Below are 17,786 nucleotides of genomic sequence, written 5' to 3' on the forward strand. Positions count from 1 at the left end.
TGTTTGCTTGCTGATTCTAAATTCAGTTTAGTTGTCAATATAGTGTTCTGTTGTGTACTTGTTTGTTTGTTAGCTATTACAAGTGGTGTTTATTTAGATCCAGTGAAACTGGGTTAGGTGTTTGTTTCTCTCAGGTAAGCAAGGCTATTAAGTTAGGCTATTGTTTTACTGGCTGGCAGGCCACAGCTTTTGTTGTAGGAGGAGCCAATACTTTGCACCCTGCTCAGGCTATTAGTACTGGCACACCTGAACTCACTTCAGTGTACATTATTGTTCTGCAGTGGGTTGGTTGCATTTTCTGTATTCAGCGTCAGTGTTATTTAAGCAGTTGTGTAGCGCACCAGCGGCGGCTGTGTGCGGCAGCCTCGGCGTACGAAGTCGCAGGTGTACAATGTCGGGGGTGTCTATCTACGGGTGTCCATCGAGGCTGTCTGAGAGCCTGATGTTTGATTTTGTTTTTGCTGCCTGCCCTCATTCCACTGTGTAGTATTCCCCTTGTCCTCCCTAGTTTCCTCCATGTGTTTCCTTCCCATTCCTGTCCTCTCTCCTCTCCCCAGGTCCCAGTCAGGTAGGAGGTTCGCCTCCGGCCAACATGGGCAGAATAACTCTAACCTCATCTTCCCTCCCAGATCCCCTGGTATTGATCTCTGTGTGGCTGGTGGCCTCTGGAACTGCCAGTCCGCCGTCCAGAAAGCAGACTTCATATCTGCCTATGCCTCCCACCTCAACCTTGACTTTCTTGCTTTAACTGAAACGTGGCTCTCACCAGAGAACACGGCCACCCCGGCTGCCCTTTCCTCTGCCTTCTCTTTTTCCCACACACCCAGATCCTCTGGCAGAGGAGGTGGCACAGGTCTCCTAATCTCATCCTCATGGAGATCTAGTGTCTTCTCCTCATCCCTCTCCTTCTCCTCTTTTGAATTTCATGCGGTTTCTGTTACTCTGCCGTGCAAACTGTTTGTTATTGTTGTTTATCGCCCCCCGGGTCCTCTGGGAAACTTTTTGGATGAGATGGACATCCTCCTCAACTCCTCACCTGTCAATGACACCCCCCTGATCCTCCTGGGTGACTTCAACCTCAACTCAGAGTCCACCCAGTCTACCTTTCTCTCCCTCCTCTCTTCTTTTGACCTTACCCTCACTCTTTCCCCTCCCACCCACAAAGCAGGCAACCTTCTTGACCTCATCTTCACAAGGAGCTGCACAACAACCAACCTCTCTGTAACACCACTCCATATATCTGACCACTCCTTCATCTCTTTCTCTCTTCCACTCTCCTCTAACACCCATCCATCTCTCCCACCATCCACTGTCACCTGTCGACGGAACCTACGCCACCTGTCTTCCTCCACCCTCTCATCTACAATCCTCTCCTCCCTACCATCTGCGGAGTCTTTCTCTCGACCGTCTCCCGATGATGCGGCTACAACTCTCATGTCCTCCCTCTCATCTTCCTTTGACTCTCTGTGTCCCCTCACCACCAAACTAGCTCGGGCCTCCCCCCCCAGTCCTTGGCTTTCTGATCCTCTACGAGCTGTCCGAACCGAACTGCGGGCGGCGGAGAGAAAATGGAAAAGGTCCTGTCTCCCCAGTGATATGGCTTCCTTCCATGCCCTCTTATCATCTTTCCATTCCTCTGTCTCTCTAGCTAAATCTTCCTTCTTTCACTCGAAAATTAACGCGGCCGCCTCTAATCCCCGCAAACTGTTTTCAACTTTCTCCTCTCCCCTCCCCCCCCCCACCCCCCTCATCACTCACACCTGATGACTTTGTCTCCTTCTTTGAAAATAAGGTCGATGCTATTTGCAATTCCTTCTCCCAACCCTCCACCCCTGCTGACCCTCCTACCCTCCCCAACTCCCTAACCTCCTTTTCTCCCCTCTCTGACGCCGACACACTGAAACTCCTTACTTCCCACCGCCCAACCACCTGTCCTCTTGACCCCATCCCCTCTCCCCTCCTACAATCTATATCTGAGGACATTCTCCCTTTTCTCTCCTCTCTAATCAACACCTCCCTCTCTTCTGGCACCATGCCCTCTTCCCTGAAGAGGGCCAGAGTCACTCCCCTCCTCAAAAAACCTACTCTTGACCCCTCTGCCCTGAACAACTACCGGCCTGTCTCTCTTCTTCCCTTTCTCACTAAAACCCTGGAACGGGCGGTCTGCTCCAAACTGTCCACTTATCTTCTCCACAACAATCTCCATGACCCCAACCAGTCTGGCTTCAAGAGTGGCCACTCCACTGAAACCGCCCTGCTCGCGGTCACTGAGGCACTCCACTCTGCTAAAGCAAAATCCCTCTCCTCTGTCCTCATCTTCCTCGACCTATCAGCCGCCTTCGATACAGTCAACCATGAGATTCTGCTCTCATCGCTGTCTGGGATGGGTGTCACAGGTTCTGCACTCGCTTGGTTTTCCTCCTACCTCTCTGGTCGCTCCTACCAGGTGACTTGGAGGGGCGCAGTCTCCGACCCTCAACCCCTACGAACTGGAGTCCCGCAGGGCTCGGTTCTTGGGCCTCTCCTCTTCTCGCTATACACCATGTCTCTTGGTTCTGTTATCTCTTCCCACGGCTTTTCTTATCACTCCTACGCTGATGACACCCAACTCTTCATTTCCTTCCCCCCCGACACCAAAATCACCACACGGATCTCTGCCTGCTTGGCTGATATCTCTGCGTGGATGACTTCCCATCACCTGAAGCTCAACCTTGCCAAAACTGAGCTTCTCTACATCCCTGCTAAGTCCTCTCCGTCAATCGACCTCTCATTGACTGTTGAGGACTTTGTAGTTTCCTCCTCCCGTACGGCAAAGAATCTTGGGGTGACTCTTGATAACTGCCTCACCCTGGCTCCACAAGTATCCTCCACTGCCAGAACCTGCAGGTTCTTTCTGTATAATATACGCCGTATCCGTCATCTCCTGACGGAGAAAGCCACCCAGCTCCTAGTCCAGGCGCTCGTCATTTCCCGCCTGGATTACTGCAACTCCCTCCTAGCCGGTCTCCCAGCGTGTGCCATCAAGCCCCTCCAGCTGGTCCAGAATGCTGCAGCCCGCCTGATCACCAATCAGCCCAGGTCGGCTCATGTCACCCCGCTTCTCATTGGCCTCCACTGGCTTCCCATTGCCACACGCATCCGTTTCAAGGCCCTAGTGTTGGCATTTCAGGCTGCTAAGGGGACTGCCTCACCTTACATACAATCCCTGATCTCTCCCTACTCCCCAGCTAGACCACTCCGGTCTGCCATCTCTGGTCGCCTTACGGTTCCCTCTCTACGTGCACCTGGCGGTCGAGCTGCACGTTCACGCCTGTTTTCCGTTCTGGTTCCTCAGTGGTGGAATGACCTGCCTACCACTGTCAGAACAGCAGAATCCCTCCCCCTATTTCGATGCAGACTCAAAACCCACCTTTTCAAACTCTACCTTAGTCCTCCCTCCTGACTTCCCCTGCCCCTCCTTTCGGATATCCCTATCCTTGTCTAACCCCCCCCAAAAAAAAAAAAATATATATATATATATATATATATATTCTGATGACAACTATGTTTAGAACAGCATTTCCTGTGTATTTTGCTAGTTTCTGGATGTGATGCTCTGACTTATGGTAGAACCTATGCACTTGTAAGTCGCTTTGGATTAAAAGCGTCTGCCAAATGACTAAAATGTAAATGTAAATGTAAATTTGTCCAATTACTTTAGGTCCCTTGAAATGAAGGGACTATGTATGAAAATTGTTGCAATTCCTAAACCCTTCCTTCAATTTTGATGTAAAAACCCTCATATTAAAGCTGAAAGTCTGCACTTCAATTGCATCTTGATTTATTTAATTTCAAATCCATTGTGGTAGCGTACAGGGCCAAAATTATGAAAATTGTGTCCCTGTCCAAATATTTCCGGACCTAACTGTGTACCACACATATTCACACACACACACACACACACACACACACCAACGGCAACGTGGTTAAGTTTTATTAATTATTCCGCTGGTTTTCTGTCCGCCTATTCCTCCCACAGTTTTTGAGATGTCAACACCAAACCAACTGGAAAATATTCACCTTGGTCCCAAACAAATATTTAAAGTTTTCCAGTGAAATCCCATAGAAATGAATGTGTGTTCAGTTTCTGCAGTGGAGACAGTTGGAATTAAAATATTTTAACACGTTTTGTTTTAAGTGCCTTTACTCTCTCCATTTTTACTAAATATACATGTATTATACATCAACATATGATATCAACAGTCACCACTTTCAACTGTATTCCAGCTTGTAAATGCAAAAATTTTAACACCATGTATTAGCAGTAGTAGCAACAGCCCACTGATTTGCCGCAATCACACTCGAGGAAAATGCACATCTCTAGTTATTATTATTATTATTATTATTATAATTGTTTTCAGTATATAATAAAAAATATGAATTCTTGTATTCATGCATGTTTTTTTGGCGGGATTTGGATTTGAAAACAATGGATTTTAAAACAATGAGGTTACAGTAGAGGCAGTCAGCTTTAGGATATTTACATCCATACGGTATGAACCATGTAGGAATTGCAGCCATTTTATTACAGTCATTGTCCAAATATTAAGGAGTCTACTCTATATCCAGCTGTGTAAATTCTACATGCTATGGATGCCATGAAATATTGCAAAAAGCTGTGTCACTCAGTAAGATAAAGAAATCTGTAAAATACCCACGATTCAAGTATTATTGTGAATCTTAAAGGATGTATTTATCATTGTTATTTCTTTAGCATTTTAGCCATGGTGGCTGAATGCAGACTTACTCTTGTCAGGGGGTGGTCCATCTCGAGTGCAAATGGATGTGTTTTGTGACAAACAGAGGCCTGCGGAGAAGGATGTGGTTTAAGCTAAACTAAAATTAACCGTCATATCATACTTTCCACTTTTAAAGGAACAGTAGGTTGTGTTAAAACATTGTTACAAGATTATAATATGCCAATTATATTTAATAGGTCTACAGTAACTTCACTGCCATGAAACTGTGCAAGTCACACTACAAGTCAAATTCAACAAAGCTACAGAATGTTAATCCAGACATCCAGAGAGTTTCTTGAATATTGTTGTGTATAAATAAATGTAAATTTTTTTTTAAATGTTAATTTTGTTGAATTGTTGAACACCTGTCTTCATGAATAAAAGGATGCTTCACTTCTACCTGTAACAATTTCACATCCTGTGCACTATGAGGAACATGAATACACCATAACATTACTTCATCTTGCAAGGCACACAGTTCAACACACATTTTCATTTCTCTGTTCAACTCCTTCAGTGTAAAGTGTTCAGTGTTAAATCAACTCTTCTAGTACAGAGAATGCTCCTTACTGGACTCGTATACACTCTATTAGAGTTGAATCAACAGTGTGTCGCACCAGTTTCTACACCAGGTTTACAGTAACATGGATCTAAATCCCGCTGAAACTTGCCAGCCTGGAATAGTTGGCACTTTGCAGATTTTCTCGATGAGAAGGTCACAGACATCCGCAGATCCTTTGCAACCACCGCCCCCCCTCTCTGTGCCCCTCCCCCTTCTAGGCCCATCCCTTCCTTTTCCGCTTTCTCTCCCGTTACAGACTCTGATGTTTCTCTCAACTCCTGCTCTCCCACCCCCCTACAACCTGTGCGCTTGACCCTATCCCCTCTTCTCTCCTCCAGACAATCACACCTGACATCCTCCCATTTTTCACCGCCCTCGTGAACTCCTCCCTGTCTTCCGGCTGTTTTCCATCATCCTCCAAGAGAGCCCACATCACCCCGCTGCTTAAAAAGCCTACCCTGGATTCCTCCATCATCCAGAACTACCGCCCAGTATCTCCTCTTCCTTTTCTAACTAAAACAATCGAATGATCAACTTCCTTCTTTTCTAAGAACAACCTGTGAGACCCCCATCAGTCTGGCTTCAGATCTGGCCACTCGACGGAGACCGCACTCCTCTCTGTCAGTGAATCACTCCATGCTGCACGAGCAGCCTCCCCCTCCTCTGTCCTCATTCTTCTAGATCTCTCTGCTGCCTTTGACACTGGATCACTCCATCCTCCTGTCCTCCCTGTCAGCAACAGGGATCTGTGGCACAGGCCTAAACCGGATTCCTACCTCTCACCCCCCTGCTTACTTCCCTCCACTGGCTGCCTGTCATGGACATTGGTGCTAGCCTTCCAAGCAGTTAAAGAGTCAGCCCCAGCTTACCACCAAAAAATCATCAGACCCTACCGGACCTCTTTGTTTGGCCACCACAGGCTCCCTGTGGAGGTCAGAACAGCAGAATCTCTTGCCATCTTCAAGCGCAGACTGATGATGCACCTCTTCAAGCTGCACCTCTCCTTAATTGTAGTCTTTACCTGTGTTATTCACTTGTGTATTAGGATGATACCTTTGCTAGTTTTGTTTGGCTAGGTAAGCAGTTTATTCATACATTTGCGCATTGCGGTGTTACCGTTAAAAAAAAAAAAGAAATCCGATAATCAAATAGGCCCAGTCCTTATCTTTGTTGTACTGTTAGCAGTTGAAATTGTACTTCCCTCCAGGGTCTTTCAGCACACTTATCCCTGGTTATGGGTTTGCACTTTGCACTTTGTTGTACGTCGCTCTGGATAAGAGCATCTGCCAAATGCCGTTAATGTAAAAGGTCATGTAATGTTGAATCCATTTCCTGTTGATTGAAACTTCATCTATTGGGGGCTTTTCATCTGTAGCAGAGACCAATAGTGTCGGGGGAGTAGTTTAACTGCATGTACATTTTGCAGCATTTTGCTGGTAGGTATAACCACATTCAACCTTGTGTAATGGTTGTAGTAGTTACACTAATTACTTTTACTGTCATTTTCAGGTGTAAGTCTAGTCCTGATTGGTGTGAAATACTCCAGTCCACTCTAGTTGCAAAAGAAAAACCAGACAGACAGAGACACACACACACAGAGACACTCAAGCAGAGTGATTCACTGATGTTGGTTTCTTAAAGACAGAATTAACCTTGTGGTTCTAGGTGGCATTTCCTGCTCTATGAGCCCCAGCAACAGGAGTGTTCTTGCACCCTGGCTGGTGCGCTTAATCGTGTTTAACAACTCAGCATATGTCCTCCTCTGGGCCTGAGACGCCGAGTGAATTAGTATCCTGAATCGCAGTCCAATATTCAAAGACATGTCCCAAAAAGTCATCACAAGTATATAATTTAGAACTTTTTGCCCTGAAAGCAACAAGGCTCTGCCCAGCACAGGGGTGTATGGTGCCGGTGAGTTGGAGAGCATGCATCATCAAATTAAATTCGAACCAATTGGGGGGCCATTGGTTGGTGGGCAGCCAATGAGCAGTGGGTTTGATATGCATGCAGAATGGACAGGAGGCGACCTGTCTCCAGCTGTAGTGTTTAGACATGACATACTTCACAGCAAAAGGACCTTTAAAAACTATTTTCCTGATTTTCCTGATTTCCTACTTATTTATGTCTTTACTCATTTGTTTGTTTATTTATTTGTTTATTTTTCATTCTATTTACTACATTGAGTTAAGTTTTACCTATTAGTGCGCATGACTTCTGCATATGCAGAAGCTATGGTCATGGTTTTGTAGCCTGAGGTTGATCTGCATCTTGCCACCTCTAATCCCCCCCCCACACACACACACACACACACACACACACCACACCCACACACACCACGCACACATTTGTAGTAGTTACACTACAAGAATAGAAAATAAGAATGCTTTATGTTGAGTGGACCCATTACACACCCCAGCCACAGCTTCGAAGCATGAGTATGGATTCTCTCTCCACTGCACGCTATTTACAGTTGGTGAAAAGACTCATCCTTCACATTATGAGTCTGTGTATCTGTGCACAACATGGTAAGTCTGATTTACTTTTATTCTAATGTTTATTTCCATTTAGAACTGTTTTCTTATGAATTGGCAGCCGTGAGCATGTATGTGAAACACTTGGGCTTCACAGTGAAAGTGTTGCAAGTTGCAAAAGTATTATCAACATTAATTGAATTGTATTATTATAATCATCATCAAAGCCACTAGTATGTTTTTGTTTTGGAAAGCCCTCTTCAAGTTAGTATTGGAAAATGCAAATGAAATTTGTTTTTAAAATAGTCGTTTTCAGTAATTATGATTTCTCATTAAATGAACTACATCTCAATTACCAATTCATATTCCTAATTTATTCCTAATCCAGCCATGGCACAGAATGCATCCAGAGAGGTCAGACAAGTTGGGGACGCCGTACTTTTGCACCCTGCCAGGACAAGAGGAGATATGATAGATGCTCGCTGGATAAAAGCAAACAAGAAGATTTCTAACTCTAGCGAATGTGTGATTTTTGAAAACGGGTCACTGCTAATAGAAACAGCCAATAGAAGTCACACAGGAAATTATACAGTGGAATTGTTTCAGCCTTCTGGCCGTAGGATTTCGAAAACCGACATTGAGCTCATCATAATAGGTATGGTATGAAAGTGAATTATCTTTAAATAATTACTAATTGAGGTTAGTTATATTGCCACCTCTATTCTTACAGATAACCAACACTGAAAAAATGAATTCTGTGACATGGCATTACTGTGATATTTGATTGCACCTTGCTCTTTAGACAAAATTTGATGCGGGAATAGTCACATCAATTTTTACTGTCCTTCTGTAACAGAAAAGGGCAAATAACCACAATTATAAAAAGACCCCGAGAACCAAGATAGAGAAAAATAACCTTGAGATTATTTTTAAATAGCATTCATTTGAGTAGTATTGGCTTCCCCTTCACTGCCTCAATGCAAGCCGGCACTAATGTTGCAGCTCAGGAGTGTGTTGCTTGCCGAGTGATAATAACTTGGTGTTGACCACATCAGTTTCCTGTTTTCAATCCTGAACAATGCAGTGTGCATGTAGGCTACAGCCATTGTCCAAATCAGGAGTAGAAGATTCTTCTGAATTCACATCAAATGTTGTTTTGTTTTTCCAACTGAATTTCCCATCGCCATGCATCACCGGCCTACGTTTCCACCTGTGGTTGTAGTTGTGGTTGTTTGTTCCCATGTCTTTTTAGACGCCGTTTCCCAGCCAGAGATCCGCTCTTCCTGCACATTAGACGGACATACCCTTCTGGCCAGCAGGACCACTGTCCGAAGGTGCAGAGGTACAGTTCACAACCAGAGAGCTACTGATGTGAATGCTAACTGATATCGCAACCCGGTAGCACGTCTGTGTCAAACATGCTGCTGGGTCCAAAATGGCTCAATCCTTTTTTCTTTTCTTTTTTTTGGTCAATTTGACAACATCTGTGGTCACAAAAAAAAAAAATTCATGGTCCATATGTCCATTAAAAGCTAAACTTTTAGAGGTAGCACATTTTGGACAAAGAAGACTGCCCAAAGACAACCAAAAATATCGTTTGAGATGGTAATTTTCAGCCACATGTCAAGCCTAATTTTATTGATGTTTTTTTACATTTTACTGAATACTTGGTGGGCTTTCCGCTCCATCAGTGGAAGATAGCATATACCTGCAGAGGAGAAATTTCACAACGCAAACCCATTTAATTGATATTGCGACAAATATATTATATATATATATATATATATATATATATATATATATATATATATATATATATATATATATATATATATGTATTATCTTTTTTAATTAACAAATTAAAGATTGCTACATAATGCATAATTTTTGAATGGGTGAATGCTGATGTTAGCTCTGCTAAATCACTGTGTGTTTCCATCACCATCGACAGGCAAAAAGAGAAGGCACAGAATCCTGGGATGCTTGAACAGTGGTGAAGCATTCGAGCACAATATCAATCGGGGGCGTGTCCCTACATTTGTGTGCACAATCCTGCTCTCTCCGGGGCTGTTTGTACAATTTAGAAATGTTCTGTTTGCTATGGATGCAGGGCCGGATGAATGCATTCTCTGCATTGGATCATAAACAGACCTGTCAGTTCTGTTCATACATTGTCAATACAACCCAGTATCATGCCAAAATGTGCTATGGGACCCATCTGGTCCAAGCTGAAAACACACTTATTTGTACATATTGCACTTGACAGAAATTCCTTGATGATCTGTGCAATAGGTAGTTTGCAAGATAGATCAACACAGGTCTTTGGAGACTACAACAGCTAAATGTGTTTTTCATAATGTGTCTGTACATCTTGCCTAGGTGGTTCAAGGTGAAATGATGATCAGATTGCACATTCCATGTGCATTTCCGAGTGTAATAAAGTATGAAATACATTTCACATAAAAAACCCAAACAATCAAAAAAATCCAGCATATTGTAGAAGTGACAGTGTTGTGTTTATGTCACGCTTAGGCATGGTTGTGGGTTGTTACAGTATGGAGGCGATAAAGTTGTTTTCCCCTAACGCATGTGTTCACCTCATTTAAACTAACGCAGGTCGCATTCCTGTGTGCATCGCGTGTGGGCTGTTCTTCAGTGTTCTGGTATGTTCCTTGGCCTGGCTGAAGTTATACCGGACGCCAACAAGGCACAGTGTAGGTCAGTAGAAGATTCCCATTTATTATTATTATTATTATTGTTATCATAATTATTATTGTCTATGCGTATAAAAATGTAATCCATCTGCTTCAAGGCACGACAGAAAAGCTTGAAATGTATAATTACACATGAAAATGCTGCACATTTTCTTAAATCAAATCAAAATGGAATTTTATAAAAACATCACAGCATAGTAGGCTATCACAAAATAAAATGGAAATTGTCAGCTGTACTTACTGATTATGGGTTATTCAGCAATGGGTCGTTTGGTTGTTGATCCAGGTAACCACACCGAAACAGGTATAAATAATGATCGATTTGAAGGTGCATTTTCAGCCCCCAGTTTCTAACTCACTAGTGGCCACTGGTGGTGGGGGATTAGCATAACAAGGCATTTCAGAGATCCGGCATGTCTTAATCTTGTTGGCCTCTTTTTCAGACACAGAGAACATCTACCTTTCCATGCAGGGGTTCCAAGAGAGGAGACCTGAACATCGAGAAGTGGAGGTGGACAACAACATTTACGGTAACAGAGCTAGTGAATTACTGAATTAATATGCCCTGTGGTGTCTCGTTTTGGGACACAAAACTTTCATTTAAACCAATCATTGATCTCATCCCGTTTCTTTCATTTTCATTGGTTAACAATCGTATTAACAATCAATGACTAATCAATGGGAAATTAATACACAGCTTCTTGACATAGTGTTAAATGATAAATACAATTTACAAAAATCTGTTTTAATCACAGAGCAGTGGCAGACACTTCCTTTGATTTCCATTGAGTATCAATTTAACAATTAATTCACAAAATACTCAGCTCTCACCAATTAGGCAGCTCGGTAGCCTATGCCTTATGCATTTATTTTTATTTTCATTCTTATAATTTGAGGAAATAGTGCACATTTCATCATCACTATTTGCAGACACTTAGACTTCTTTCTCTGCACTCACACTCACTCCGTAGACCGGAGGGGCACAGATCTGCAATGCGTAGATGATAAGCATAGATTATAAAATTCTTGAAACGCAGGTTTTGTTATTGCTGGTTATTCTGGAAAGCTAACGCGGTAGACAACAGATTGGTGTATCTTTATTTACGTGTAAGCTAGGCTACCTTTTGCTTAAAACGGACAATGCGTGTCAATCAAGAGAACTGAATGAAAAGCGGTTGAGGTCAATGATTAGTCTAAAGGAAGGTCTTGTGCTGATTCTGAGCTCACGAGAGGCCACTGAACATGACATAGTTCCTCTCATCAGAAGTGCCCAGGAGGCATTGCTGGCATCTGTGACATCGCGGTCTTTACCCCAAAATCAGATTCATGTGCAGCACACAGTGAGCATCGCACTATGCGTATTTAATCTGGTTAAATGAAGGAAAATAAAATACATGCAAAAATACAAATTGAGTGAGAAATTAGGGCTTTTAGTTTCAGCTCAACTGCCTTTAGTTATTTTGGGTCACAGACCACAGGGATTTGAAAATCAAACAAGGTTAAACTAAAGTGTAATAATTAAAACTTATTTTTATGTTTCTTTACTTTCCAGTTACCTGTGAATCTCTACAAGCCATCCTGGCAGACACAAGCAAAGTTACATAGAAAACAGTGACAACCTCTCCCTGAAGTTATTGAGTGTAAAAACAGAAACAAAAGGGTTCAAATGAGCTGCATATCTGCTATATATTCATGGTAACACTGCGCTAAACTCTACATTCTTAAAAGGGATGTTATTCTGCAATTTCTGCAATATAAAAAAGGTTCTATATTTGGAGCCCACCATCTGACTTCTGAGGAATTCCGACTACAGTCATCAAAATCATCCAACAATCTGTGTTAATATGAACAAATAAACATTGTGACATTGATTTTGAAATATTTTAATCGCAGAAATAATGTCACACATCACATAAGAATCACATCACAATAACAAATGCAGACTCAACCAACCTGCAGCCTGCCACCACAACCAGCCTCCAACCTGCCACCACAACCAGCCTCCAACCTGCCACCACAACCAGCCTCCAGCCTGTCACCATAACCAGCCTCCAGCCTGTCACCATAACCAGCCTCCAGCCTGGCACCATAACCAGCCTCCAGCCTGTCACCATAACCAGCCTCCAACCTGGCACCATAACCAGCCTCCAACCTGGCACCATAACCAGCCTCCAGCCTGTCACCATAACCAGCCTCCAACCTGGCACCATAACCAGCCTCCAACCTGGCACCATAACCAGCCTCCAGCCTGGCACCATAACCAGCCTCCAGCCTGGCACCATAACCAGCCTCCAACCTGGCACCATAACCAGCCTCCAACCTGGCACCATAACCAGCCTCCAACCTGGCACCATAACCAGCCTCCAACCTGGCACCATAACCAGCCTCCAGCCTGTCACCATTGTAATATTTTTATGGGCCTTTGTCAATGCAATTTTTAAATCCGTTCAATTGTTGTCTTTTTGTAACTTTCAGCTACATTTTAGCAGGGTTATGCCACTTCATAAGTACCGCACACCCGTACCGCAACCACCACGAGGATCAATAAAACATTATCAAACACTTAAAATGCTCATCGTATTTACACAAGAATGTGGATGGTCAATCTACTTTTGTGACTGGATGGGAAAAATCTAAGAAATGCGTTCGAATTTTAGCTTCACTGCCGCTATAATGAGCAATGAGTAAGAATAAATTCAGAGGGCACGGAAAAGCAAATATGTTTCATAATAGACTTTATTTTTAATAATATTACAGCATGGGGGAGGACCGGCCATATAGTGTAAATGGTAAAAGGCAGGCATTTATATAGCGCCTTTATCCAAAGCGCTGTACAATTGATGCTTCTCCATTCACCCATTCATACACCCATTCATACACACACTCACACCAACAGCGATTGGCTGCCATGCAAGGCCCCGACCAGCTCGTCAGGAGCATTTGGGGGTTAGGTGTCTTGCTCAGGGACACTTCGACACAGCCCGGGCAGGGGATCGAACTGGCAACCCTCCGACTGCCAGACGACAGCTCTTACTGCCTGAGCCATGTCACCGTGGAAATACCTCGCAAAACCTTCCTGCAAAGGCAAGATACAACCCATGGCAAATATCAATTTATATCCTTTTGCGCTTAAAATGTATTGTTTTGGATGACAGCTGTGATGAAATTAATAATGGCTTCCAAACAAGTTTGATTTAGCCTTTGCATTTCTGGGTTTTTTAAAAAACCTTGTAACACCGTTATTGCATACAGACCCATGGGAAACCTGACTAAAGTACACTTAAGAACATTCAGACATATTACAGGCTTTAGAGTTTCTAAAGATTTACCTGAATGCGGATGAACGCTTCCATCTTCTGGAGTCGCTCCTCAAATTGAGCCAGCCTCCGGGCCACCTCCCTCTCCACCTCCCTCTCCATCACCTCCTTGAGGGCCTTCTCCAGCTGGGCCAGAGAGTCCTCCATTGCCCTCTCTGCCCAAAATCATTAAGCCATAATGTCCAGTATTATCAACATGCACAAACACACACTAGGATTTAGACCAGGGGTCTCCAACCCAAACCCTGGAGGGCCACAGTGCCTGTTGGCGTTCTGCCAATTTCAAGTCCTCAGTTATACTTTTCAGAATTTGTTTCCAAAGAATCCACACATTGGTCATTTCCATTGGACACTGAAATAACAAATATCTCCAGGCCTGGAGGTAAGGGCTCTCCGGATTATCATTGCCTAAAATTCATGAGGCTTTAGGATAAATAATTCAAAACTCCTTTCAATATTTGTATCTCTTCTTTAAGGTTTTTTCAACTATGTTTCAGCTCTGAAAACATTACTCTATTCCATACAGAAAAACAGATCATTCGCATTTTGCATGAATAATTATGAAAAGTACATATTTACAAGCTTTCAGCTTTCTATAGACTACGTCTAATTCCCATGGAAGGTTACATCAATTGTATTTTTTAAACCAAGCGGCAACACGCGCGTTGAGTGTAGAGTGTAGATGGAGCTACTTACAGTTTTCTGTAAATTTGCATTTACGTACTGATGAACAATCTCCATTATGTTTTCCATAACTAAATTGTTCGATAAGTTATTTCCATAACTTCGTGGTATATATAGGCCAACGAATATTGACATTATTCGGAGTGTTACGTCATAGAGCGAAGCTCACCTTGAGAGGTAGATGACGTCATACGGGTCGGTTGCATCTTTCCCTGTATGACTGAATGTTGTTTGAAGCAGAATCTTCAGCGTCACGTCCATTCTTTAAAACATTCTATTGGGCAACAGCGTTAGGTTAATCATAAGCGCATTGTCCGCGCAACTCCGAGGTTTAATGTTTTTAAGTTTATTACATCAATTGAGTCGGCACATTTAAGGGCATTTATTTCTCTAAACTATGTGCCACCGTTGTTTCACCCCAAAGTGCTATGAGCATTCATGTACGCATAAGTTTAGAATGGAAAGTAGACTAATAGTTATCGAATTGGTGTTCGGTGTTACGTAAGGTGACTTCATATTTATGAAACAGCGATTACTGTATATTCTATATTTAATTTGTCATGAGGCCATTTCAACGAATTATGCTTAAGTTTTTTAACGGATGCTTTAGCATCGCAATACTGCGCAAAATGAACAACTTGAAACTTTGCATCTATTGCAGTCCTTTCGCGTTTTTATAAACATTTAGCCGAACCGATATAATCCGTTATTGCTGTCGTAAGACGTTTGTTTGGCAGACAGGTAACAGAAAATTAATCTTTCCTAAAGAGTCCAGTAGGGGGAGGTAAACCCCCGGCTGTAACCTGTAACCTGCACCCAGTGTGCGGCCTTTCCTTGCCTCCATTTCCGAAACACGTGGGACAAACCTATTTAAATCCTTTATTCGGAATCAGAAGAAAAACTATGTAGTGAAATGTTTTCATCCTCTGAAAAACGCACGTTTCAAGGTTCTAATATACGCTTGTCATTTCTGTGAAAAGATGGTACTAGTTTAGTCCAACTACGGAATGAAATGTTTAGGCTATTGTCAATTGATTAAACGTTTATCAGGATCCACATGGATGGTTATTTAAAGTATAACACGTGCTCTGTCCTTCGACATATTTTGTGAAAGCGGTTGTTGCAAAACACAATTAGCATAACTCATCTAATGATTCGCGATGGGCTGAATGGCTTGTTTTTGTCATGTAGCATATTCTGGTGTGTTGTTCCGTCACCCTCTTAACATAGATCTTTAAAATGATATTATAACCTTTGAATGTAACTGAAAATTCGCTCGGAACTAAATAGGCATTAAGCATGCATACGTTCACCTTTTCATGAAAAATTTATTATCGGACATACAAGAAAATAATAAATCAATATATCTGCAGTTAAATTTCAACTTGTCGTGATTATATTTTTTAGACACTGCATTGTGGTTTTTAGAACACGGCGAGGTATGGGACGCATATAGCCAATAGAAGCAGAGACACAAAGCCAACACAAAATGGCGGCCGTGAACCTGGGCGCTTTCTGAGGGTCTGTGACGTCATGGAACAACGTCCGTCCTTAGTCCTTTTTCAGTCACGTGCTCCGTTTTCTTCTTCTGTTCTCTGCAGCATGGCAGCTGGGGCCCAAATTCAGCTCGCAATCCTCCCGCTCCTGTCCGGAAGCTCTGCAGCTTTGCACAACGTGAGTCTGCGCTTCCTTCGCCATGTGACGGTATCGCTCAATCTCTCTCTGCCCATTGACATGACCATTTCATTAAATTGATGCTTAATAGCTGACGTGCAACACATTAGCTGTAATATAGCATATGAGTTGTATGCTAATATGTGGGGTCAGTTCTAGCAAATGCACTGAATTCATGACATGGTCACCAGACAAACAGGAGCTGAGCTGTAAAGCAACGTGTGGGTTGAGAGGCTAAATCTCACATTTCTGAAGTCATCAATGTGTTTCCTTTTACCCCCCTCCCATGTGGTATTTTAATGTATTTATTTATTTGTTTGTTTGTTTTAAGCTATTTGTGGAGCGAGTGGTATTTTGCAGAACTGGCCAAGTGATGGTTTCATTTACTTCTTTACTTTGATTTCTTTTGATGTATCTGCTGTGCTATGGATTAGGAAAATCCGTATTGTGGCAAGAGTAAAACTGGACAACGTTTGCGGTCTCAGGAAACAGAACCGATCTTTCCACAAACGGGGCACTGCAGCTGCATAAAGTAAAGAAATAAATATATAATCATGAAGCTTACAAAACCAAGGGGCATGATGAACTGCATGTTCAGAGAATGGTAAATGGTTGGCATTTATATAGCGCCTTTATCCAAAGCGCTGTACAATTGATGCTCCTCATTCACCCATACACTCACACTCCGACACACCGACGGCGATTGGCTGCCATGCAAGGCACTGACCAGCTCGTCATGAGTAATTGGGGATTAGGTGTCTTGCTCAGGGACACTTTGACACAGCCCTGGCAGGGGTTCGAACCAGCAACCCTCTGACTGCCAGACGACTGCTCTTACTGCCTGAGCCATGTCGCCCTGAACTGAACACAGTTAGTTGGAGGTACAAGGTGAGAATCAATTCCCAATAGCAGAAACACAAATTAAAACAGTAGTTTTACTAATCCAAATAAAGTATGCAACATGAAAGGGGTCATGTGTCTTGGGATAGATCAAGGGCCAAAGTTGCGCATGTGACAAATTATATTGTTGCCCATTTTCAATGTAAATGGATGTGCTTGCATGGAAATGAATTTTATCCTGAAAATGTTTCCAGTAGTGATTACATAGAATTGCCATATCTAGGTAAAGGGTTCTTTATTGGGCAAAATGTTTTTTTTTTGTCTGGTAGCTTTCACACTTCACACCTATGACAGAGAAGTGAAAAGGATTCTGCCACGGAATCAAGCTAAAGAACCCATTCAGAACCATGTTTTTCTCATAGTGTGTATGAATGCCTCCATAACGCGATCTGTTGGTCTGAGGAGGTCAGGGACAGCCTGTGGCCTGGTGGCTGGGACCTGAAAGGGTGCTTCAAGCCCTGGCCCGTAACCCCACACTGCCCCCTGCTTAGTCTGGTCAAATAAACTCCTCCAAAAAAGTTTGGAAATTTGTGTTTGGTTGATCATGTCTCTGGTGTCACTGTATTATTGTGTCTTATATCATTGGAAAGCCTGCTCATTTCCCTCACAACGATGTCCCATTTGTAAGGATCATGCGTTTGTGGGATGAGCAGCACAGCTGATTATGTGGGTTGGGTCCCAAGTGC

The 17,786-nt window shown here is 43.0% G+C and overlaps 2 protein-coding genes across 3 annotated transcripts in view; both read left to right on the forward strand.

Annotated features, from left to right (window-relative positions):
• LOC133123131 (uncharacterized) overlaps window positions 1–17,786 on the forward strand; it is a 72,198-nt gene that overhangs the window by 11,944 nt on the left and 42,468 nt on the right. The gene's annotated exons all lie outside the window — the stretch shown is intronic.
• Window positions 7,749–12,488, forward strand: LOC133124827 (uncharacterized). 2 transcript variants are annotated; one of them, XM_061236348.1, is made up of 6 exons: window positions 7,749–7,865; window positions 8,200–8,466; window positions 9,064–9,153; window positions 10,428–10,529; window positions 10,969–11,055; window positions 12,078–12,488. In XM_061236348.1, exons 1-6 carry the CDS (start codon window positions 7,772–7,774, stop codon window positions 12,128–12,130), a joined length of 693 nt encoding a protein of 230 aa, XP_061092332.1. In that variant the 5' UTR covers window positions 7,749–7,771; the 3' UTR covers window positions 12,131–12,488. The 2 variants fall into 2 exon arrangements, with proteins under 2 accessions (XP_061092332.1, XP_061092333.1); XM_061236349.1 differs by lacking the exon at window positions 7,749–7,865 and having other exon boundaries at window positions 8,061–8,466.

This window comes from Conger conger, chromosome 3, assembly GCF_963514075.1.
Source record: "Conger conger chromosome 3, fConCon1.1, whole genome shotgun sequence".
Lineage (NCBI taxonomy): Eukaryota > Metazoa > Chordata > Actinopteri > Anguilliformes > Congridae > Conger > Conger conger.

Excerpts from the sequence above, each read along its gene's own strand:
- LOC133124827 (XM_061236348.1), top strand. The coding sequence starts at position 7,772 with ATGAGTATGGATTCTCTCTCCACTGCACGCTATTTACAGTTGGTGAAA. Across the intron at positions 9,154-10,427 it reads CACTGTCCGAAGGTGCAGAG|GTCGCATTCCTGTGTGCATC; the intron begins GTACAGTTCACA and ends AAACTAACGCAG. Across the intron at positions 10,530-10,968 it reads GCCAACAAGGCACAGTGTAG|ACACAGAGAACATCTACCTT; the intron begins GTCAGTAGAAGA and ends CCTCTTTTTCAG.